This window comes from Nilaparvata lugens, chromosome 12 (genome assembly GCF_014356525.2).
Source record: "Nilaparvata lugens isolate BPH chromosome 12, ASM1435652v1, whole genome shotgun sequence".
Classification (NCBI taxonomy): Eukaryota; Metazoa; Arthropoda; class Insecta; order Hemiptera; family Delphacidae; genus Nilaparvata; species Nilaparvata lugens.
This window is the reverse complement of record NC_052515.1, coordinates 17377673-17404211: the sequence shown is the minus strand read 5'-3', so window position 1 is coordinate 17404211 and position 26539 is coordinate 17377673. Positions and strand designations below refer to the sequence as shown.

General features: G+C 34.7%; 1 protein-coding gene across 6 annotated transcripts; it reads right to left on the bottom strand.

Moving 5' to 3' along the window:
* Positions 1 to 1217: 1217 nt before the first annotated feature.
* Positions 1218 to 25332, bottom strand: LOC111061276 (protein MLP1 homolog). Of its 6 annotated transcripts, none has more exons than XR_005572637.1 (9): positions 25234 to 25332; positions 21349 to 21721; positions 18622 to 18732; positions 18106 to 18162; positions 10807 to 10869; positions 8215 to 8269; positions 5902 to 7219; positions 2176 to 4512; positions 1218 to 2026 (listed from the first exon to the last, which is right to left on the bottom strand). XR_005572637.1 is itself a non-coding variant. In XM_039439009.1 (9 exons), the coding sequence occupies exons 2-9, from the start codon at positions 21710 to 21712 to the stop codon at positions 4372 to 4374; spliced, it is 2067 nt and encodes a 688-aa protein (XP_039294943.1). In that variant the 5' UTR covers positions 21713 to 21721; positions 24771 to 25088; the 3' UTR covers positions 1218 to 4371. The 6 variants fall into 6 exon arrangements, 5 of the variants coding, with proteins under 5 accessions (XP_039294943.1, XP_039294944.1, XP_039294940.1 ...); XM_039439009.1 differs by lacking the exon at positions 25234 to 25332 and adding an exon at positions 24771 to 25088 and having other exon boundaries at positions 1218 to 4512; positions 21349 to 21571; positions 21614 to 21721; XM_039439010.1 differs by lacking the exon at positions 25234 to 25332 and adding an exon at positions 23778 to 24042 and having other exon boundaries at positions 1218 to 4512; positions 21349 to 21571; positions 21614 to 21721.
* Between the last annotated feature and the right edge of the window lie 1207 nt (positions 25333 to 26539).

Genomic DNA, 26539 nt, shown 5'->3' with positions numbered 1-26539 from the left:
AGAGGCTCGAGTTGCCTCTGAATCCTCGGCCACATCTAGAATGTGAGCAGCCAGAACGGTTTCACAAGTATAGATAGTGGTCAGTCACCAGGTTGGAGAACTCGCTCATGAACTGTTGTACTCATTTTGAAATGTGTAATTACATGTGAACATTCGTTTTATAATTCATTCCATTCGTATGGTAAGTCAGAATCAAAATTCAAGAAAAAGTTAAAATCACGGTTCATTACATAAAGAACAGACAGTCTGTGTGATGACACCCAAATAGCGGCAGCTGTAATAATTTGATAGGAGAAATCAAGTTGAGTTATTAAACATTACAAAAAACACAAATCAGCAGCCGACGGGATGATAAATCATCAAAATATTTTTTTCCTACAGTTACCTTGAAAAGTGACCATTCCTGCACTGATTACAGAATGCGAAGAATCACTTTTCCACACTAGTGCGCAAAGTATTACTTTGCGTACTCTTAATACTTTGCGTATTATCTTGCAGCCATCCCAATCAGCTGTTGACATTGTTGGCGTGTATTTTGAATGCGAATTTGTTCTATCTATATTTTTTCTGATTTTCAAATAAATAAAAATTCATTATTTCAAATAATATTTTTTCATACATAAATTGATTGGTTGAAAAATTATTTAGAAATCAAGATTTACTCAAAATTATTCAAATTTTCAAATTAATTGGATTAATTTAATTTTTAATTTGAATAAATTATCGATTATTAATTTACAATTGGATTATCAAGTTTAAAATAAATAAAAGTTGTTATTAATAACAAAATTATACAGACAAACATTTGATGGATTTCAGCCATCATTTTACCATAACCAACCACTTTTCATATTCAATGGTAACTGCAGGAAAAATTTAATGTGAAATACGTGCGCAAAGTTCCTCTGCTGCACTCAAGAAACCAATCCGCCCTCGCCTACGGCTCGTGCGTGAACATTTCTTTCGGTGCAGCAAACTGTCACTTTGCGCACTAGTTGCACAAATAACTATTCTCATGCTCTTTCAATGTTATCCTGTTATATCCTAAAGATTATGAAGCAGCGAGTCATTGGGCAGGGTGAATAAAGAGGATTAGGACTAGTTATGTGGATCGGGAATATTCCCAGTGGGAAGGAACTTATGATTTGGGAATATTTCCGAGGCCAAGAAATGTTGGGGAATTGGAGGAATTTATAAAATTGCTCTAGAAATGATTGAAATTGATCAATCTCACTCATATTTTACATTAATATAATCGAATAATCATTCCATTTGCTATTGATCAATCTCAGCCACATTTTACTTTAGATTAGGACTAGTGAATTCTCGTTCAGCATCAAGAGACAACTGACCGCTAATCAGTCCAATAGTGTTTATGTTAAATTCACATTTTCAAAAGTGAAAGTCGAATAACAGATGTTACAAAAGTTGAATATCCGGGCTACCGAGCACTTACTTCCATCTCTGCAATCTAGCAAGGAAACCGTTTGGACTCAACTCGGAACTTTATTCACATTTATTTACTCGCAGTTTGAATACTTGATAGACTTGGCTCACTCTTTATTCATTCGGCTCAATTTCGTTGACCAACGATCTCAATCTGTACAGCATTATAATGGTTCAAAGAATATGATTTGATTTGATTGAAATTTCAAGTTATTTGAAGAAAGCAAACAAAGTAATCGTCGAACAAACCCACAAACGGAGAACAACTTCAGTCATCGGTAAGAACTCAATGCGGTCGTTAAATAAACATACAGGTATAGAAAGTTCTCCCACCAGGTGTGAAAAATTAATTTATGCCGATATTATTGTCCTTGCAGCGTCATTGGTATTGTCATTGCAGAGACTGAGAGCAAACTTCAGGCGAAAGTTAATTCTATGGGGGGAGGGTGGACTTTTGCAAAAAATATGAAATTTACTGCATTTTCTAAGTCATAATAGGATTCAGAACCCGGGAAAACATGTGTCCTGAACAAACCAGGGAGAAAAAAGGAGCACGAAGCGCGGAGGCTGCTACCCACAGCTGTATTGATTTAACAGGCGAAGCCCGGCACCCAGTCGGAGCGCAAAGCGCGGAGGCTGCTACCCACACCTGTACAGTTTAAAGGGCAATTGAGGGGGCGAAGCCCGCCTCCCAGCCGGAGCACGAAGCGCGGAGGTTGCTACCCAAACCTGTATAGATATAACAGGTGATTGGGAGGGCAATCCCGCCTCCCAGCCTAAGCGCGGAGGCTGCTACCCACAACTCTACAGTTTTAGAGAGCGATTGAGCGGGCGAAACCCACCTCCTAGGTGAAGCGCGGATGCTGCCAACCTACCACACCGGGGTTGCAGGGGACGAAGCTCGAATATCCTCTAAAGACTAATGTAGCTGCTACTATAAAAGCTGCGACTCTGTGCACTGCAGCAGAGTATGTTGCCTCTGTTTGGTTAGACAGTGGCCACATCCGTGTGATTGATATGACATTGAATGGGTACTAAACAATTTCCGGATGTCCGAGACAAGCTGAGACTGAATGCCTTCCTGTTACACTCTTCAACATTCTTCCACCATATATCAAAAGACTGGAAATCTAATAAGCAATTCGCCAATAAGTCAATCACAAGTAGCAGAAAGAAACGTTGACTACGCCGAAATAATCAGAAAAATGCCATTTTTTGGACGATCTTCAAACTGTCATGATGATGTAATTTGGTGCTGCGATTTCAACTAGCGCGTTGACATGAGCTCACGAGCAGTTGCAGAAGCAGCAACGAGCTTGGAGAGTTCTTTTAATTTTTTATGAAGGTCCTATTGACTTTGATCCAACTTATAAGTACGACCTATTTTATGTGTACTACGATACAAGCGACAAGCAGCAATCGCCTGCATGGACCGACAGAGTACACTGCAGGAAGAAGATGTAGTTCTACGAACGTGATGCCAATTGGAGTCCGGCAGGATGTTTGTGCTATGGAAGAGCCGAGCTGTAACTCAGAGTAGACTAAAATTGAAACTTTTGATTCCACAGCATTCTTGGGTTTGATGGTGGAGAGTGATTCGAAATGGAAGCTACATATTTCTAAGGTCACTAGTTGAATAGAGCCTTGTTTGCTTTGAGAGTATCCGTGAGGATAATTTATAAGATTAATAGAAGATATTCTTGCAGGCCTTATTTTAAAGAAAAGAAATTGCTAGCAGCTCCTGCTATTTATATATTTGATTTAGCAATCTTCGTTTTCAAAAATAGACGGGTAAATGAAGAGAACCAGTTGAGTCATCCCCAAAATACAAGATTTAAAGGTATTGTTTACCCACCTCATAGACTTTGTCTGCTGGAGAGTGGCCCGTTTTATATGGGAATGAAAATATTAATTTCACTCCCATCTCACATCAGAGAAATTGAGGGCTTGAGGGAGTTAAAAATACACTCAGGGAATTCCTTACTGTATTGTGACCATACAAATTAGCAGACTTCCTTGTTAGTTGAATTTTGCTTAATGTATGTTATGTGTTCTCGGTTGTGTTCTCTTTTCTGTTGTGATTGATAGATGAAGGTTATTAGTAATATAAATATATATATTAGATTAATTGTCATTACTTTGACGTGTCATATACTGCGGGTGCGTTGCTTCCTTAATGCAGTTCAATATGACGAACAAGTAAAATAAAGTAAATTAACTTGGACTGATGTCACTGATGAACCAGTGCAGGCTCGCGAAATGCCACCAGTCGGACAGGGTAAATCCAAAAGTACTCTCCTGGGAGGAAAATCCCAGACAAAATATAAATTTCAAGTGAATGAGTGTAGCGTGTTGTTACTTTTTACTTTGAGACTCGAATCTTCCGTTTCTGAGATTGTTTGTATGTTCTACAACATATTTCTATTGCGTTCAACCAACTTCAAATTATTAACACGCAAAGGCTTACTGCCAGCGAAAATTCAAAGTTCTCACACTAGAAAAATGTATATTGAGAAATAAATGTTGTGTCTTTGAAATCAAAACTGAAATGATAGCCTATTAAAGAATTCATAAAAAATCTATTTACATAAATCAGTTGTTCCTTATAAATGTTATACAAATTAGTTCAGCTTTTTGGAGAAAGTGACCCTCAAGATTAAAATAGGATAACATTGAAAGTGGATAGAAAAATTTGTGAAGTACTTCATCATCAAACATCACAAATGTAAGTTTGAGATACAATTATTTTAGCTGGATTATTAATTGCATGCAGTCAATCACAAGTCACAAATAAGCTGCCAGCTTGATCATCAATTGTATGCAATCATCTTGAACTATTTTGAGCGAGTTCTCCTGAGCCCTGGAGGCTGACTACAGTAGTGATGTTAATTGATACGACCTTGACATGGGTGAAAGGTCATTGACCTAATCACTGGTGAAGACAAGTACAGCGGTGGGATGCAGCTTATGGAATATCAGCATGTCTTGAACTGTCTTTGGAGTGGAACACACATTTCCATTCACCGTCTTATCCACCATTAAAATGTTCTTGACTGGTTGATCCAGCTGAAATAAATAAAAAAGTATAACTTTCATTACAAATTCATCAATAGGAGCAAAAATATGAAAAATGATTTAATTACAATTATATTCACAATCAAGATTTGCAGACAGTCATCTAATTGCACAAATAGGTTGTTTAGAAAAATGAAATGAATAATTGTTTTCTATTCTCCAAAAGGAACGGTGTATGTTTGGAGAAACGCTCCGTACCCGGACGGTTATAAGATTTCATATCACCAATAGTCCAGTCAACGAAAGATTATTGAGGGAAAAGTTTGGAACACTATTTTTGACCCCGCAGCACTTTTAAGGATAGTGAGGGGGTAAACACATCAAAAGTCCTCACTCCTACCCCCTGTGCAAAGGAGGTGGGGGTGGTTTGAAAGTACCATATTTTGTTTTTTTGCACATAATCTCGAACAATATGCATCTTTCGAAAATTTTTGTCGAAAATAAAATTAAAGCTTACAAATTAACCTACAAGTTTCATCTATAACATTTTCCCATATCTCTTCTAGGTTTCTAGGTATGAGCTCTCGAAGGTGTCACATTTTGAAGAAAAACCCTTCCGGCTCCGACTTTTTCATAATTTGCCTTATAACTTTTTAATGATTGATTAGAAAAATCCGAGCTAATCAACCATGAGCTCATAGAGCATCATATTCTCTTCAATTTCATGTATTATTTCATTATTTTACGCAACTCACTTCGATTGTTGTAGCCGTTATAGTTTTGAGTGCAAAATCATCAGTTCAACAACAATAGATCAATTGACAGGGAAATTTGGAGGGAACGTTTGGAACACAATATTTGACTTTGCAACTTTGTTTGGACTAGTTAGAAAGTGAACATATCAAAAGATGAGGGTGGTTTGAAACTTTCGTTTTTTTTCATTTCTGGCTTACATGCATGAATCTTGAAAGCAATGCATTTCAGCGAAATGACTAACTGTACAAAAATGAAGGTAGATAAATTTCCTACAAGTTTTGTTCAGTAAAATTTGTGATATCTCCTTTAGTTTTCGAGATATTCACTTTTAAAAGTGTAAAATCTTTGAAAATACAGTTTCTCTTCCAACTTTTTGCACTTTCAGGTCTTATTACTCAACAACAAGCAACGTACTGAACGTTGGTTTGTGGAGAAATCAATTCTCTTCAATTTGATGTATTAATTAAACATTTTATGCTTTCAATTGTTATAGCAGCTTTAAATGTTGAGTGTGAAATTCTCAATGGTGTAAAAGCTTAAAAAATTGAATTTTAATTGCAATTGGAGTAATTTCAGGAAGCAGTTAGGACTTTTGGCCAGCCGTTTCTTCGAATCTGAAAAAAGTTGGTAATTAGTTGAAAGGCAAAAGTTGGAAAAATGTTTGAAAAGTGAAATTCAAGTTACCTGCAAACGTCCAGCCTCAACGTCAGCCACAGATGGCCAACGATCTCCAACATACAGTGCAAAATCAGGATTTGCCTGATTTCCATCAGCTCCAGCATTCTTCTTTTTATTCTTCTTTTTGCCTTCTCCTGGTGCAGCTACCGGTTGCTCCAACACCTCCTCCTTCTCATCCTTCTTCTTCTGTTCCACCACATTGTTGTTGTTCTTCTTCTTTCCTCCTCCTCCACCCAGCTCATTCATCACCATTTCTCCTCCTCCTCCTCCACAACCACCTCCCTCCTTTGACAAGTTGTTGCTCTTATCCCCCCCTTCGCCGCCACTTCCACTATCGTCCCCCTCTTCACCTCCTGCTTTCTTCTTCTTCTTGTTTCTTTTCTTCTTGCCTGTGGCAGCCGCCTGAGCGTCCATCATCTGAATCGATTGTTTCAGTTTGTTGATCTCATCCTGGGTCAACTTGATGCCAGAGCTGGATTTTGAGCCTCCATTTTGTGCAGCTGCCACTGAAGTTGAAGAGTTGGGAGAAAGAGTAACACAAGATCCTACCGGAACTGTTAGTTTGGGCTGGGCACCATTTTTGTTTTGTTCCTGGTTTTGGGCGTTCTTCTTCTTCTTTCCCTCTCCTTGAGGAACATTCAGATTGTTTGGTGCCTGGTTTTGTTTTGGTTGATTCTGTTGTTGGTTTGGTTGTTGTTGTTGTTTCTGCTTGGGTTGATTTTGTTGTTGTTTTTGCTTGGGTTGATTTTGTTGTTGATTCTGTTGTTGTTTTTGCTTGGGTTGATTTTGTTGTTGCTGCTGCTTTTGTTTTGGAGGATTCTGTGGTTGAGGCTGAACTTGTTTCTGTTTCTTCTTTGACTCTTGTTGAGGTGGCATCGCTTGTTTTGGACCAGGAAATGGTCCTCCCTGGGCCGGATATCCAGGGTGTGGCCCTCCCTGTGCAGGATATCCAGGATGTGGTACACTGGGTCCCTGATATCCAGGATGTGGAGGCCCATGCCACATATTGCCATGTGGTGCACCATATCCACTCATGTAAGGCGGCTGCTGAGGATACATACCATGAGCCCCGCCATGTCCCATTGGGTGCAAATTCTGTTGAAATGGTGGAGCATTCCCATGGTAAGGCATTCCATGTGGCATATACATGGGACCACCATGGAACTGCCCTGAAGGACCAGGCTGCATGGGGTTGTGTGGATTTCTGAGCATTTCCTTGAACATGTCTTTGTCTTTACCAGGGTTGGTGTTCGACTGTTCAGCATCCTTGCTGCTTCCCGGAAACCATTTTGGATCACTGAACAGCTTCTTCTTTGACAATTGACTGAAAAATATATATAATCAGTGAAAGTTGAATCCATACAGCACTCTAAGCAACAATAATAAATTATGTAATAATCATGAAAAATAGTTGACATTTACAGGAAAATCAGTGCTACCACAGATATTGCAATACTTGAATACTATATTGCTCAGTATGTAACAAAGAGTAGGCCTAGTATTTGCCTGGAGCCTAGATTTCACATATTGTAACTCCAAAGTCCATATTTATTTAAAAAATATTGAGAACAAACTTAACCAAATTTAATTTGGATACCCAACAGCCAAAAACTAGAATTGTTCTGATTGGTTATATGTTATTGGATGCTAGAAACCACGCCAAACACAAATTAATTTCTTCTTAAGAGTAACATTTTTTTTAATATAGCTCTAGGAAAATCGGTTTTTGTAATGGCACCATTTAATCATTGTTAATCCAACATTACACAATTCTATAGATTTCACTAGCAAATCCAGAGTAAATGAGTAAACACATTCTTTAAAAACTGTAGCTAATCTAGCATGACTATTTTTTGTCATCAGACAATATTGTTAATTGTCAAACTATGATAAAAGAGGTTAACATGCTTTAGCCTACTTATAAAGAACAAACGATCAATGTGATGGGGTCATTTTTATACACCTTATTTCATTAGGTATGGTAGAGTAATTCAATTAAATCATGAAATTAATTCAACAAAATACAATAAGCATTAATGATCATTGAAAGGGAATAATAGATTAACTTGAATGAAATAAGGAAAATATTGTCATAACCAGTAAACAGTTCATTAAAGTAATGTGAATTAAAGTATTTACTCTACTTTAACAGTTGATTGATAACTTTATAATAATGATTATAAGAAATGTTCTTATTATTAATTTAAATAGATTAATTCAAATGCATTATGAAAAATATTTTTTACTGAGCTATAAATCTGATTGAAAACAAATAAACAAAAATATACTTTATTTTTGAAATAAATGAAATGAACTTACTCTTTTAACATCAGGTCCTTAATATATTTGGACATTGTGGCCTGCATGGAATCTCCTGAAAAATGAACAATAAATTGAATCATAGAAATAAGCATTCATACAATTGTTATTTTAGTTAATTATTATGAATAACATAAATAATTCAACAACTTATTGAGCAGGTAGAGAAGTAGAGTGAGGCGGAACTTTTATGAAAATAGTCACAATTCTTTTCACAACAGACTTAAAACTGTTTTTATACAAATTTATATCGTAATATTAATAGGAGTACCGTGAAGCACCGATCATCCGGAAGTCCGCTAGATGATACAAAAAAATTAAATCCCCTAAAAACCTATCCTATTATGCATTCAAGTAGCTAATTGGTCCACTGCTACCACTCAAGATGCAGTACAATATTTTAATAGATAAAATATTTGAGTTAGGTGATCATTAAATCATGGTATCTATTTTATTCAGAATGAAAATGAAAGATAAATGTATACAAATCATATTACATACTACAAAGTAATATTATATTCTTCTGCTTAGCTTATCATCCATGAGCACTCTGAAGCATCTGTTCTTTAGCATGTTATTTATCAATTGGATGATTTTTAGGCTTGGTAGAACATGCAGGAGTTTGAAAATGAGTCCCTCTCTCCACACTGTATCATAAGCAGCACTCAGGTCCACAAAGGCAACAGATGTTTTCAATCCCTTTTGGAAGCCTGCCTCGATATATGTCGTCAAAGAGAGAACCTGGTCTGTACAACTCCGGTTGGGTCGAAATCCAGCCTGTTCAATCGGTACATGCTCTAGTATTATTTTACTTATCCTATTGTAGAGAAGCCTCTCTAGCACTTTGTAACTCACACTCAGCAGTGCAATTGGGCGGTAGCTTTTCACATCATCACAAGGTTTGCCAGGCTATATAGTGCCCCAGGAGAATAGTGCCCATGTGAATAGAGTCAACACTCAGCTGAATAATTCCATGCGACTTATTTCTGGGACCATTAGAACCACCCCCACATATTGGCTGCCAATTCTCAGCAACATTGCTCCACCAGGGCTGCGAAGATCTTTTGCTCATGTTCGTGAGTATAATAAGATAAAAAATGACAGCACTCCCAATCCACAGAGATCTTCTGGAGCTCGGTAACAGGCTGAGGTCAAGGCGCCCTCCCATGCGCTTGGCTGAGCGGCTATTCTGTTGGGAGGAGTGTGGCTGGGTTTGATCTGCCAAGGCGAACATGGACAGCACTCAACAGGATTAGAACTGGGCACGGAAGATGTAGAGCATCTCTTAGTGACTGGGGTAGATTGCCCTCCCCTGATTGTGATTGTGGAGAGGCTAGACAAACAATGAATCATATCATCCGGCATTGTGCTATTCGAGCCTATCAGGGCGGTTCAGATGATTTTATAGCAGCATCTCCACAAGCAATAGCCTACATAACCAACCTGGACATTCAAGTTTGACTTGATTATTTCCTATTTCCTTGTGCATATATACACTTTTCTTTGTCATATATTTTTGTTTGTATTCTATAACCTAGATAGATGGTTTTATTTTGTTTTATATATATTTTTTTTCAAGCTGACAAAGGTCAAAGACCTGCATATTTTTGTGAATTCATGTGTGTGTATGTGTGTGTCTATGTGTTTGCCATACGCTAATAATAATAATATTATATTGCAGAATGCAAAGTTTAAATTACTTCTAAACTTGAAAGCTAGGGTAAAATCGTAGAGAAAAGATAACATCCCATAGTATAGGTTATGTTGCAAATTTCAAGCCAACTTTTGTTAATTCGAGCCGACTACTGTTGACTACTATCTATTATTAAATGAAAATCCAAATAAAAGGTTGTATATCACCCCAAAGACTTTTGCTAATATTCTGCAAATATTGACAACAGGGTAAACAGCTAGATGGAAATTCGATGTGCGCAATTATTCAAAAATAATTTGTCAGCTCGGAAATCGACTTTTCGTTTAATAATAGTTATTAATTCATTAGCATAAATGCAATCATTTGAATAAATGCAATATATCTCATTAATTTCCATCTGTAGTCTATTATTACTGTTTTGGCCGGGTGAAAGTGTAAGAACGGCACAGTATGAGAGACTACCAGCGTCACAGTTTCATTAAATAAACTATATGGACTATCAGCTTGAGTTGACATTGAAAACTAGAACATAAACGCCATATACCATGGTATATTTTTTAATGCTATCTTTTCTCTATGGTAAAATCAAGTTGAAATTGATTATGCAGATTATCAGTTATCCTGACTCTGCCATGCATCAATTAGTCCCGATAATCGGTACACTACTGTAGTAATATAATTTAGATGTGTAGTAGGTTTCAAATGTCTGTAGTGAAATTCCTGAACTTGATTGCAGAAAATGTATTTGAATGTCTTTATACAGTTTAGATCTTTATAAACGAAATAATATTTGTCAACTTTCTTCAAGGTTTCTCTTGTTTTCTTATAATCATGTTCAAAGAGAATAAATATTGACAAATTTATGGATAAGAAAAATGTAATTTATGGATAAGAAAAATGTATTCAGAAATATTTTTGAAATTTTCTGGTAGTTTTACCTGTTTTGTTCGAATTTAAATAGTTGACCTGGAATGCATCTAATTTCTTTTGAACTGCAGCAGCTGTAAAAGAAATGTAAAGAATTAGAATCATAATTGATATTCCAAAATATAATAAACATTTTAATAATACCGAATAATTTAATAGGTTTAATAACGTAAATAGAATCCAAAATTCCTTGTATTGTAATTTCAACAACTGAATAGAATTTTAATAATAAAACAGCCTTTAAATTTATTGTAGTGAAAATAATGTGGTAAGTATCCATAGTTAATAAAACTACTTGAAACTGTCCAACTGCCTCTTTTAAGGTTAAAATAAATGTTTGTGGTATTCTAATTCCATTCTAATTTATTAATTCTTATGGCTTTTATCGGCAGAGAGATCCTTTTGGATGTTCTGCCTTTCCGTATTACCCAATGTCATTTCCTATCAACACTCAAGTATGTAGGTTATGTATTCGGTTCTTCATGTTTTCTCACTAGAAATTTACACTTTAACTTCATGAGTTTTTTATTTTATGAACTCTAATCAGGAATTGGACGTGGCTTCTATAGTCCCGCGTTCAATGCCCGGTCGGACCAGAATCTCCATTATTATTTAATTTAAACAAGCACAAATATATACCAACTATCTCAGATTGTACCGTAGTTCAGATGAAAACATCAGGACATCAGTATCATCTATGGAAAAACATTAACATCAAAGACCCTGACCACCCAATATTAATCAGATTCGAACTCTGACACCAAACCTGAACCAGGTAGGTTATTCAATATTTATTTCATTCAAAACTATTAAAATTCATTGCTAAACTACCCGACATAACACGAGAATACTATTTTATTGTCAACTAGTCAAAGTTATACAGGGACTTTCTCATGATGTGCTGACAGCAGTCCTGTTTGTACCTGAGAGGTAAAGGGTGTTAACTCCATTTTTTACGAAATTGAGTTAATACTATATAATTATGGAATCAGGAGAAAATTCTTTATCCAATGGTATATAGTGTTAACTCCTACATACATTGAAAGCCATTTTTAAGAGTTGCAAAAATGGTATCAACTCCAATGTGCTGAGAAGTAAAGAATATTAAATCCCCATGACACTGTTTACCTCTGAGAATGGATGGATGACATGGTATTATCTCCCAGTTAAAATTATCTACTTGTCTGATGACAATCTCAGAGGCATCCAATGTTAACTCCAGCATGATACTTTCTACCTCTAACAATGGTTTTCATTTTGTAATATTTTTGGAGATGTTATTGGTGAAAAGCACTTTCTATAATAAAAGGAATTGATGATAAATATATAATTCAAAATAAAAAATACATTCACTCTGTAAATTTCAAAATTTTCATTATTTTATATGTGATTTTATTAATATGCTTAAGTTGGTAGCCCTACAGCACCTTGCTACAGTTGTACAATGCAGATTTGAATAAACTAACCTAGAACTAGAAGGCAAGTATTTTTTATCATAGTGCATAGTCTAGATCTTGAAATGAGTCGGGGCAGTTATTGCTTAAAGTTACTCGGAATACAATTCGAGCCTTCTAATCAAGATAATTTGGATAATCTCTTAAGTGGAAGTGAAGCGGGGAAGTCTATTAATAATGCGACCCATCCAATGGCCATTTCATTACCGGTACCTGAACATGAAAAGGGAGAAGAAAATACTGAACAAGTGAGTACTAACTACCTTAAATTCTCTGTTGCTTAATTAATTTACAATAGAATTTTTGTTTAAAATTTGAGATTTTTTCCACAGTTCTTTGTATCAGAGCCACCAAATTTGAAAATGTAGTTCTCTATTATTGTAGTAAAAGAGGTTCAAGACTTTAGTCAGCTTTCTATTACTCATGCCAATATTGTTACAGGCACATTAATTATTCTCTACTTTAATTAACATTTTACCAGATTGATAGACTCCAATCTTAATGACTTAAGTAAGGACTATTTGAAATAGCATCCTAACTACTGTTATTGGATTTGAAATAGAAGCGATAGGCCTACTGTAATCAATTTGTTAAATTGTAATTTTCAACAGGTAGTATTGTTTATTTTTATTTGTAGCAACAACCATTCATTCTATGAAAGTGAATATCTTTATTCATTTATTCCAGGATAAGCTTCTGCTCAATGGACATGAAACGGAGAAAAATATTGAGCTTATGATCCAACCAATGATTGTTTCACCACATGAACTTGAAAAGGAAGAAGAAACAGGACAAGTGAAACCAATGGCTATTTCATTACCTCAGCATGAAAAGAGAGAAGAAATTACAGAACAAGTGAGTACTAACTAATAATTATTCTTTGTTGTTTGATTAATTTACAATAGATTTCATTGCACAGTTCTTAGGATTATTTGGGCCAGATTTAAGCCATCAAATTTAAAAATGTAGTTTTCCATTGTAACAGAAGAACTTCAAGACTTTAGTCAGCTTTCTATTACTCATGCCAATATTGTTACAGGCACATTTATGATTTTTTCCTTCAACTGGCATTCCATCAGATTCATAGACTCCAATCTTGAGGACTTAAGTGAGGCTTATTTAGAATCATAATAATATCGAGTGATCAGGTCTGGCTCAGGTCTGGTGTCATCTGTGTGGGTCCCACCTGAATAATTTCAGGGCTTTTGACATGACTGCTTTTTAGGCAGCCGGATTCAATGGCTTAATGTGTTCTCCAAAACAGGGGAGTGACCGAGTGACCCTACAGAAATTACTTGGTCAGACCAGGGATTGAACCCTGGACCAAATAATAGAATAAGGCTAATTTGAAATAGTATCCTAACTCACTGTTTTTGAATTTGAAATAGAAGCAATAGGCTTAGTGTAATCAATCTGTTAAATTATTAGTTTCAACAGTTAGTTTTGCTCATTTCAGCAACAAACCATTCATTCTATTGAAAGTAAATAAATATCTTTATTCTCATTAATTTATTCCAGGATAAGCTTCTGCTCAATGGATGTGAAAAGGAGAAGAATACTGAGCTTATGATTCAACCAATTATTATTTTACCTCATGGACTTGAAAAGGAAGAAGAAGCAGGACAAGTGAGTACTAATAATTTTCATAACTCAATATATATACCTTTTTTCTAAGGTTTTTTTAGATGTGGACCTAATCTGAGCTACAAAATTAAAAGATGCAGTGATCTTGTATTGTAACAATACAGCTTCAAGATTTTTTGCCAGATTTCTATTATCATGGTAATTAAATATTATTACACAAGTTTATAGATCTCAGTTGCCATACATAGTAGGCTATAGTACTGAGATATACATACATAGTAAATCTGTTATAAGATAAGTTTTTTGAACCACCATTTATTAACCTACAAAAAAGTAAACTGATAAAAATATTCAGTATATTTGGGAATAGAATATATATTCAGTATATTATGAAATGACTCTAAACTTTAGTTCTGTTTTAATGCAATGATCAGAAGCTGTAAAGTTGATAATCCTTTGTGTGTTACTTGTTTTTTGAATGAGAGTGACAATATCTTTCCTGTTGAAAATACTTTTAAGTTCTTGTTTCTCAAAGAGTGCTAGCTCTCATCAACATTGCAAGAAAAAAATGAATTGAATATTCATTTTGTCAAATTCTATTCCAGACAGTGAAAAATATCTTGTGCAAAATGCATTGTAAATTTCTTGACAATTTTATTAAAGTCAGTTAATTTCTTTATCTCTTCACATAGTATTTTTATTCCCTACAAAAAGTTTCATTCATTCTGATTTGTATCTATAAATCATAGGATTTTACTGAAAATAAATCTATTTATTTTCTTTCATTCCAGGATGAATATCAAGGGGAAGAAAAATGCAGCAGCAGTTCTCATACATTCGACAAAAGGGACACAGTACCTCCTTCTAGCAGTTCTGAGTCTGATATGTTTGATAACACAGATGATGACCATGACTTCATTCCACCTACAGATTATTCATCAGATTCACAGGACAGTATAGTATTTCAACCAAGTAGAAAAGTAAATTCACCACGACAATCTGAAACTTCAGGTAAGAAGTTAGGCAATAACAACAAGGATGATTCTCTTATTGAAAATTCATCTGCCAATTGTGATGAAATAATAAAGAAAAAGTCAAGAAAAAGAGTTCGTAATGAAATGCAATGGAAATGTAATAAGAGGAAGAAGCTGTTAGCAAGTGGTTTACCATACATTAGTAAAAAGGGTAAACTTATGCCAGTTAAAACAATCAAACAGCCCTGTAATAATTGCAGTCTAAAATGTTTCCAGAAATTGTCTAATGAAGACCGAAATGAAATACATAGATTTTATTGGGATGCAAATAAATCAGTAGATGTTAAACGCCAGTTTGTGGCTTCTCGAGTTAAAGTTCTAAAAACTGAGCGCAGTAGACCCACTGATGGCAGTAAGAAGAGAAATATAGCTCTTAAATATTCATTTCTTGTCAATAATGAAGAAGTCACTGTTTGCAAAAAAAATGTTTCTTTCAACATTGAGCATTTCACAAACTTCTGTGACAAATGCAATCAAGAAACATCAAACCGGGGGACTTGTCTCTAGTGACCAAAGAGGTCATCAAGAACCTCCCAATAAAACCCCACAAGGTGTCATCAACTTTGTAAAGGAGCATATTTCCAAGTTTCCAAAATATGAGTCCCATTATTCCAGAGAAAAAACCCAAAAAGAATATCTAGGGCCACATCTATCAATTAAAAAGTTATACTTACTGTACAAAGAACACTGTCAACAAGAGAATCAAGAGCCATGTAAGGAATGGCTGTATCGAAAAATATTCAATACAGAATTTAATTTAGGTTTCCATTTCCAAGCACAGACACGTGTGATACATGTGATAAGTTCCAAAGTAGATTAAGAGACACCAAACTAGATGAAGATAGAAATATCATCAGGAATAAATATCATGATCACTTGAATGAAGCTAAGACCCGTTATCATCTAAAAAGAGAAGATAAAGTTAGAGCTAAAACTGATGATGAATTCATTGTACTAACAGGTGATTTAGAAAAATGTCTTCCTACACCACATCTATCCAATACACAGTATTTTTATTTGCGCAAGCTGTGGACTTATAATTTCACCTTGCACAATGCTGCAAATAACGTATCACATTGTTTCATGTGGGATGAAAGTAAGGGAGCCAGGGGGGCAAACGAAATTGCATCATGCATTTTGAAGTGGATGGCATTACATTCCAATTCTTCTATCAAGGAACTGACTATATGGTCTGATAATTCTCCTGGACAAACCAGAAATATAGTTGTGGCCATGTCTTATGCTTATTTGCTTCATAAATTTCCAGCTTTGGAAAAAATAAATCATAAATTCCTATTGTGTGGTCACACTCATATGGAGGTGGATGGTGTGCATGGACTCATAGAAAGAAGAAAAAATTCCACTCCATCTATGGTTATCCTGACTCCAGCTGGTTGGCAGCAACTGATTTCTTCTATCAATGAGAAAATCAAAGTTGTGAATATGGAGATTACAGACTTCCTGAATTTCAAGGAGATTTTCACTTCAGACAAGTCATTTCTTGTAGCTAGGAAGAAGAATAGCGATGGCGAGGATTTTCTGATCTCGGAAGTTTCTCTTGCAATTTCGAAAAGAAGATTCAAATAGCTTATTTTATAAAACCTCTTTTGATGATGTGGACTTCAAAAAAGTGCTTCTTTGTCGAAATAGTCGAAGAAGCAATAAAACAATGCCAGATGCTTTGAACCCAACAAATGCCACACAATTGCAAATCAGTAGTAAAAAACTCAAGGATTTGGAGACAGCACTACAGTTTTTGCCAAGTGAAGCACACTCTTTCTACAGATCCTTGGTTTGTCGAGAAATGCCAGATTTCACGGATGATGCAGAAGATTTTTCCATGATTTAATTTCACTATACAAAGGAGAATGATACATTACTTAAATGCATTTTTTTTAATTGACTATTTTCGTTTCGATTCAACTACAATTCACGCTACAACTTACTTCATTTTATACTTTTTAATATTGTATTCATTAAAGATACACAGAAAAAACATTCCTGACAAATTGGTAGAAAGAAAATGAAGTTAAGTACTGTCAAATTACAAATACTGTAATTTTTTTTTGTTTTATGTAATAAATATATTTTTTAAACAAACTAATTGTTGTTTTTGTGAATTTTGGAAGGAGTTAACTCCATTCCTTGAATGCAGAAGAAAGAAAAATATCAGAGGTAAATAGTGTTAAGTCCTCCACATGCCAAACCGTTCAGGTTTCATGAAATACTGTTAAATGATTAAAATGTAAAGAAATAAAACTATGTTGAGTCCAAGTTTCTAGCCCGTATGGTTCTTTTCTTACATTGTTTTAAAGTCGATTTATTGTTTGTTTTTGCTCTCCTGAAAAATCAATGAAATGGAGTTAACACCCTTGACCTCTCAGGTACAGAGAGTTCATCTAGAATTATTATATTATTTTCATTCTACTATTATTATTAATTATAAAGGAGTGGCGGTAGTCGAGTGGATAAGCTGCTAGGTTTATAATTTAGAGGCCTGGTTTCAACTCCCGGCCCGGGCAAGATATTTTTCTCCCATGTTTTGGATGCACGCGTCAAGTCTTTGGTCCTGGCTGCCTAATCACAGTCGTTAGGTCATGTTAGAGGCCCTGAAATTGATCAGGTGCGGCCTGAAAACTCTGACACCAGACTTGAGCCAGCCAGGTCACTCGATGCTATTATTATTGATTGTAATAGTGTCAGGGGCGTATACAAGGGGAGGCCTAGGGAGACCGCCCCCCGCCCCCGAAATAATGAATATAAAGAAAAATAGTACAGTAGTCTGAATTTTTTAATGAATCATGTGATAAGGCAACTCCGAGGCAGACAGTGATAGGCCTATTTCTCTCCTTTTAGTAAGGATAAGATGTGACATTGTTAAAATCTTGACCAATGTTTGAAAAATAGTAACTGAGATCGCTCCATTAATTGGTTTGATAAGAAATATACATTTTTTATGATTCAATGTCAACAATTAAAAAGTGTATTCTCGGTAACGTGAAAAAGTGGTTCAGCGCTAATTACCCTCTGAATATGAGCAGCAAAACTGATTGATATAAAGTATAATAGGGTGTTTACTTAAAATCACTTCCCTTAAATTAACCTTGACCCCTTCAACACCCCCCCCCCACCACACAAAAAATATATTCTATATTCACCACTGAATAGTGTTACAAGTCTGAAGATTAATGTACTTGCAAAAAATAAATGGATGAACAAAATAGAATATGAAAATTACCTTCTGTTGGTTGAGACAACCGCTCAAACATCTTGATCTTCTGTCTCATTTCTTCGGCTGTAAGGAGAGAAATGAACAAGGTTAGTTATTTTCATAATGAATTAAGCCTAATTAATTGCAATAATTACTACGATTTCAACACAAAAAAGAATGTTTTTTCTCAATCACTGTGAAAATTTTTGAAGAGGAGTTATGTGGTTGAATTATAGCAGTATTCCTAATTTTATTGGAGTATCAACCCTATTCTACCTTGTTTGTTTCCTAGTTGCTTGTGAATTCAAGATATTTTTCTAGTTGTAAAAAATGGACAGAATGTTTCTTGATTTCTCACATCTGATTGCCAATCGATCAAAGATTATGATTGGCTATTTTTGAGAACCGTTAGAGATACAAACTTGAAAAATTCAAAACTTGGGAAATATAGAGAAACAAATAGAGAAATTGCTCGTTGAATACGATAGAATTCATATGAGATATAAAAATATTCATATTTCTATTTTATTTTTTCAATTTCACCTTCTAATTCCAATGCTCTGCGCTTCGCTTTCTCTTCTTCCAGGGCTGACTTATCTTGATTGGAGACTTTCACATTTTGAAGAAGTAGCTTCACAAGATTTTCAACATCAGCTGCAAGAAATAAAAATTAAAATAGTATTGTACTCTATTAGTCTAAAAACAATATTTATGATGTTTTCATGTTATTCATTAATTTGCTAGGACGAATTGAATTGCTGCCTTCATTCTAAGCATTTTATTATAAGGTATACATATTCTAGGTATGATGAAAAATTATACTTTATTCTTCATTACTCAATTCAAACAGCTCCACCAATGGCAATATTAAAAAACTATTCTTGAAAATGTTTTTTGAAAAGCACGCTTTGTTTACCTACAAATGACAGGAACCAATCAGAACGATTCTATATTGAGATTCAGGTTATAAAGTCAGCATTAGATTAACATTGGTTGGCTACCCTTGTCTGTCATTGGCCAAAGCACATAGCTGTACCCTTTCCCAAATCAGCACCGTTTCCAAATTGCCAGCAATATAATAAACCACTAGAGTATTCAATCACAATTATGAAAATGTATCATTTAATCATGAAAAGATTTTTTGATGAATAGCCTATAATTTTTCAATAGAATTGATCATTAATAACAAGAATCAACAATTAATAATAGATCAGATATGACTTGAATCACAGTCATCTACTATTAAAGGCAGTGCAAGAAGAAACATGACAACAACGCTTTTCTATCATTTCCAGTGATTTTAAAACGTGAATCTCATTATAGTAGACTATAGTAGCTGAATACTAGAAAACCACAGTGTGCTTGGCTAAGAACGAATAGATACGGCTCTAAATTCCAATGTGATTATTTTATCAATTAAGTTACGGTGCCAATAAAATCAATCAATTGACTAGAGAGACTAACATAAATGCTACCGTAGGTAGCATAGAAATAATGTAAATAAATCAAGAACAAATGAAGAATTTAACTAAATAACAATTGCGATCAATAAAGATGAATTCCTACACGACAGCAAACAGCGAAAATAAAGTTCCCATGAGTTCTAATTGATCTATTCTCATTCAGTAAGGCGGAGCAAGCATGAATAATCCTATTACAACTTATGGGAGTTATATTTTCAGTATTTACTGACACTGTTGTGAGGAGATACAGCTTAAGAGTTCTTCATATTAGAAAAAGTTGAATAGTACTTTTTTTGATGATGTACTAATAAGTACAATTTTAGAACAAAGAAAAATATCTAACAACACAGTAGACTAGGAGTAGGATGAAAATAAATTCATATTATTACAATGTGTCCTTGTATTTAACTTGAGAAGATGTTCCGTACATTCTCAACAACATACAATACAATTATTAAAGGTACAATTCCTTGCGAGACTCTACGATTCTAGCCGCGGCGGCTGCTATTAAGAGCATTCTATAATTCTATAATGATCTAAAGAATCTGTCTAAGCTATACAGTAATCTGTCTTGACTATACAGTAATAGACTACATCCGGCGAGCGGCTAGAGTCGTAGAATCGTCGCGAAGAAATCGGACCTGAACAGTGGATAAACATTGACAGGCTGAGGCAACTAGCTTCTATTTATTAATAAAGTAACTGTAAAAAATGATTAGAAGATCTTTTGTTCAATCACGAGGGCATTCAATTAATAACGTCTTCATTTATCGTAACAAAAACTTTGATGAGCAGAAAAATAAATTGGAGCATTCAATCAGTAGATAGATCGAGGGTTATCAACAAGAAACCCTTAAATTGAAAGTGGATCAAATGAATACGGTAGCATTATAAACTGTATGAGACATTTCACACTTCCGCTATCGAAATTGAAGAGCTTAATGAACATTCTATTCTCGAAACAAACAACTATTATCATGTTTTTTATTCTTAATTACAGTAATCTTTCTAATAAAATATCTTTACTAGGCCTATTTAGGTTTCCAATTCACCAATTCCGTTATTTATAAGTAGATTATTTCAACAATATTATCATTGATGATAGAAACTTTGCACCTAATGTTTAGTGAAACTACTCTCATTTTCCTACAATTTTAGATCTCAAATGAAGAATTTATTTTGGATAACCAGACAAAAAATATTAAGGATACACTGGCTGTCAAATTGATTTGGTTTTCGGGCCATTTTGATTTTTTTTTCTAATAAGTAAACATTTTCTTTTCCTATTTCAGAGATAATTAAGAGAAATAATTATAAAAATGTTGGTATTCGAAACGTCTAATACGAGAATATGGTTAAAATGAATATTTTTGGACTGAAAATGTTGTTAAAGTGAAGACCTAACATACATAGGCTAACCAAAATAATTTCATTTAAATTCGAGAGAAAATTAGTTCTCAAGGTATCCTTGTTTCTCTCCCCATAATTTTAATGTGTTTTTTGTGAAATGGAGAATCAAAAATTAAGAATGATTGATGCATAAATCTGTTTCATTTATGGCTTCATTTTAGCATTAAAACGAAGCTTTGGTTAATATTATACACATCATCGCATGTACAATGCAATGTAGTTATTAGTGACTTATCTTGTATTTCTATTTAATTGTTTTTTTCAGCCGGTACAATAACAGGGGACCGGATGGAGTTTAGTTATTGGTTGTTCTTTCTCCCACCATACTATTTCTTAATACAAAGTGTCCTAGGCTATTCTCTCTCAGCTTGAGATGATAAAAAACTGGAAAACTCACGGAGACTGAGATCGACTTTGACATCGCTGCCGGCACCATTTTGTGGCGCAGTTGTAGGCGCTTGCACCTGCGCACTGGCTGCAGCTGTTGTCTCTTTATCTTTCTGGTTCTCCGTCTCCAGCATTTGCTGCAGAAAGTAGCTGCTCAACTTTTCTCTGATCAAAGTCTCGTTGTTCAACGGATCCAGCGGTCCGTTTGAGGCGCCGCCCGTGGCGTTGTTCATGTCAAACGACCCGTTTGCGCCGGCGCCCGTGCCGTTGGTCATGTCAAACGACCCGTTTGTAGTATGCGAGGCCGGATGGGAAATGTTGGAAGGTTTCTGCAACATTTGTCTGATAAGCTCGTCCATGTCTTTGTCATCCATGTTGAATCCCTGCAGAAACAAGAAAAGTAACAAATCTAATTTCCATGCTTTCTCACAACATTACACAAAACGTTCACTCAACCACTAGATAAGATAGCATTGGTGGCTTTCAATCAAAACTCAACCAAAACAATAGTTAAGATTTGCTCAACTGTTCGATGGTTTTCAATCAAAATTCTGCGGAAACAAGAAACAATATTTGCTCACATGTTTGATAACAACCCATTTCCCCCAATGACTTATCAAGAGAATAAGCGAGTCATTTCAACTACTGTACGATGCAGAATCAGTTGTAAATGATACCTGCAGAAACAAGAAAAAAACTAATAATTGATTATTGTTTCTCACATTACACAAAAAGATTACTCAAACACTAGATTAGAAAGCGTCGGTGGTTATCAAAACTCTACCGAAACAAGAGATAATATTTGCTCAACAGTTCTAAACAGTCGATTTCTCTCAATAACTCATCAAGAGATTATGTGAGTCATTTCAATAATTATGAGTCAAGAAACGTTTACAGCAAATGAGAGAAAATATTCTCTTGTACATTTCAAGATTAAGTAATGTTTTTTATAATAACGGGTTACCAAGATACTTAGCTATAAATATAGGAATAGGTCATTTTTCTGTTATTAAAATACCGGTTGAAGTACTCTCAGAAATTAATTTTCCATTTTTCGACCAAATTGCACTTATAATGCATGATTTTGAACCGCCTTGAAGAGCTGAGAAGAATGAAGTGTAGAACGATGAGATCCGAACATTGTGTCAAAAGTTATGAGTATTTGAAAATTTGATCCTTGAGGTGTCCTTATGCGCGCACTCCTCTAGAAAATGCTAAAATGAACTGCATCTAACTGGTTATTCTCATAGAACATAATCTCATGAGCTTATATCATTGTGCAAAATATCAATGTAACGAAAATTTAGTTGGTGATGATGGTTGAACCTAAAAGTTAGGTGTTTTTTTAATCCAATAAAAGGATAGAGCAAATTTTCTGTACGATTACTGGATTTGGCGTAAATAACTTGAAACTGGAAAATGAACCGAAAATTTGAGGTTTTTAGGCCATCCTGTATCTAGCACAAGGAAATTTTGCATGAAGAAATTGATTCTGGACTTCTCTCATGTATCCAAATAGTATATTTAAATTTAAAAAAATCAGAGCTACAATATATATTGCAAGCACCAATGTATATAGTGACTGTACTACAACCCAAAATTTACATTTCAGGTTTGATCCCTGATCAATATTCATATATCTGATGTATGCATTATTCATATAATAGTGAGGGCTAATTTTTTTCAAATTGGCAAATAATCAGTATATTGTTTCAATAATTGGTAAATAAACGTAGATTATATGCTTTATATAATCAAGATGTCTTTATAAACTCCTCTGGTCGTGTTGTTCCCTCGACCAGAGAAATTATTATTAATAATAATTGATAGCATAATCTGTCAACCAAGTCAAGTAACTGAAAGTTATTTTCATAAATTAATACAAATAAATATAAATTTCCATAAAACAACAGGGTTTATGAACAAAACCTGTTGATTTAATGGTTTTTGGAAACATAAGTTTTTACGCAAATGTATTCTTTGTACTCGATCATTCCGAATAAGACCTTTGTCGTCACCAATCTTGACCAAGTTTCACCCCAACAACAAAATCTAGAAACTAAGGAGGGTATTAAGACTTTTGAGGTGTACATAGTCTTAAAAAGTGGAAGTTATAGTCAGTCAGTAAGGCTCGGTTGCACAACAGCCGGTTAAATTTTAACCGTGATTAATTTCACGAGAACAAATCAGAGAAGACGGCTGATTGGTTCTCGTGAAATTAATCGCGGTTACAATTTAACCGGCTGTTGTGCAACCGGGCCTAAATCTCATAGTTGTGGTCAAGTGAACAATATCCAAGTATTCACAAGTTTGCTCTTATAGTTGTTAAAAGATACCTACAGTAAAATAAATTATTTTTATAGTAGAGAAAAAGATTATACATAGAAAGTGGACATAGAGAAGGTGTAATTCTAGAGTCTAGACCATTTGCCAACATACCTGTCATCAAATTTTTGGTTGGGATCTATAGGAAGTTATAGCCAGCAAATCTAAAGGTACATACGATAAAGTTAAAAATCACCTATTATTCATAAGCATGCTCTTAGGAGAGCTTGCTGAGTTACCGAACTGATGAGACTGAAATAAGTCAATCACTAATGAAAATTGTTGTGCACCTTTTTGAATCGACTAGTTAAAATTGAAATTTATTGAAAAACGCATCGGTAATTAAATGCTCTTTTTATGAAGGAAAAACATTCAGGTGAATTGAGTCGTTTAAGTTCAAAAAAGCAATAAGGAAAATGATCCTATAGAAGATGAATCATGACTGGAATCGAGTCAGTTTTATAAATAAGATTCTTGAGTTTCTCTCAAGTAAATAGGCCTATTTTTATCTTATCTCTTAAGTGTACCATGCAATTTTCAAGTCCAAGATTAAAATAGTTCCATTCGCCAGATGTTAAAAATCAAAGTGTATTGAATTTCTAACTACATATTACATTCGGAATTGCGTACATACTACGGGCCTACTTATTCACTTTTTACAAAAAGTTTTACATGATTAGCAAAGTTAGTAAATGATAAATATTAAAAATGATGTTATTAGTGAGTCAGTTACGTAAATTAGCAAAAGTATCCAGTAATAATGAATGAGATACCGTAAGCTAAGTCTATTATCATTAAATAAATTATTATCCAAACAAAATAGCCAATAATTATTTATTCAGCAACTACACTCAAATTATATGTAGGCTATAACAAATTAGCCTAAAGGAGCCTTTTATAATCTTTGATAAAAAAACCAATATAGCCTATAGCTACAAAATAATGCATCAATAGATGGCAGAGTTAGTTATATTTTTATCAAGCTGCAAACTGAAAAGTTGTGCATTCTAATAAATTAGCTATTAATAGCCTAGTAGGCTATAGGTTATCTACTTTTGCAAGAGTTTGGCAATCTTGTTTCCGTAAACATAGTTTCACTTTACATACCTTGTTTGCCGACTTATGAAAAATACATCAAGTGGACACCAATTAGTGCAAAAACAGATCTTCCCAATAAATAAAAAATTATTGGGCGTAAATTACTACACTTGATTCAACATGGATTGGAGAACTAAAAAATACCTAGTCTTAATTGAGAATTAATATTCTCAACTCTCGACCTTTGGTCTTTGTTCTCGTGTCCTCGATGCAAGAACAAGAACCAAACCAAGAAGCAACAGGAAGGAGAAAATACCAAAATAATCTATGAAAAACAAAAAGAGAAGGATGGTGATACACCTGATAACGCTTGAGATAGAGCCGAAGAGAAGAGAGTAGACTCAGTAGAGTGGATTGAGGTTAGAGTTTGGGATTTACAGACAAGAGACTAAAAATCCAAATAACAGTCACCTATTCTTGATTGAAATTTTTTAAATAATCAATTATATTCTTAATATTTTTAACATATTACCATTAAGAAGCCGAAGACAAACTAACATACTCTATTTAATTTGATTTTTAAATAACGTTTAATCATAATTTCAACCTGTAACTTCTATTTTAATAGCCCAGTTTGCATTTTTAGCCGTTTGCACCAGAGTAAATGCAGTGCTGCCAATGTAGAAACATCATCAATGACTTGGAAATTTAATAGTTTTGGTTATTGATTATTGTAAGATATAAATCTTCCATACATTGATTTATAAAAATCTGTTTGAGAAATTATTTATCACATTATAGGCTCTATACATATTAGTGAGTTCTGGAGAGACGTGGAGTTCCGGCAGACCTATAGAAAGAAGTGGCACACCCATTGCTTGATCCTGCCCATTGACCACAATTTGAAACACGTCGAAAGTGAAAGTAGTTGTATGTTGTACAGAGTCTGTATAATAAGTAACCGGACTGACCTCAGGAAATTTTTTATTGGCAGAATATGTACAATTTTTTCTATATAAATCTTCAAAGTAGTCCCCATTGGAGTCGATAACACGCTGATACAGAATTTTCCAATCCCTGAACAAGTGGCACAAACTCTGCCGTTCACAAAGGGTTCTTGTGCCACCTGGCCAAACTGTAAACAGCCTGTACTACAGAGAGGTGCTCCGTCGACTTACCGCCCGGGTTCATTGAGTCCGTCCGGGGATTGCCGATTCGTGGATCCTCCATCACGACAATGCTCCGTCGCACACCTGCCTGCTCATCACCGAGCAGTTGGCCAAACAGTCGAGGGTAACGTTGCCACATCCTCCTTACAGCCCGGATATGGCACCACCGGTCTTCTTTTTGTTCCCCAAGATCAAGAGACAACTCAAGGGGACGCGGTTCGGGACTCTGGAAAACGTGCTACGACGAGGGCTCTAGACAGCAAAGAGATTGCCGACTTCTAGGGAGCGTTCAGGGATTGGAAAATCCTGCATCAGCGTGCTATCGACTTCAATGGGGACTACTTTGAAGATTTCTATAGAAAAATTGTACATATTTTGCCAATAGTGGTATCTATATCATTTTTATTTAAAATAAAATAAAATTTTATTTGTCAGTGGAATATAGTTTTCAATGATTGAAAAATATATTTGTCAAGCATAAAAAGGCTCACTGAAAAATAAATTTTCATGATTCAGCTCAAATATTTTGTTAATTATATTTCTAAATTGTTAAAAATGATATGGCAACGTTGCTGAACTAGAGAAGAATAGCACTATTTGCTTTGTCAGATGATACAGAAGGATAGCAACACCAATGTTAATCGAATAAGTAGGCTATTGCCATTAGCC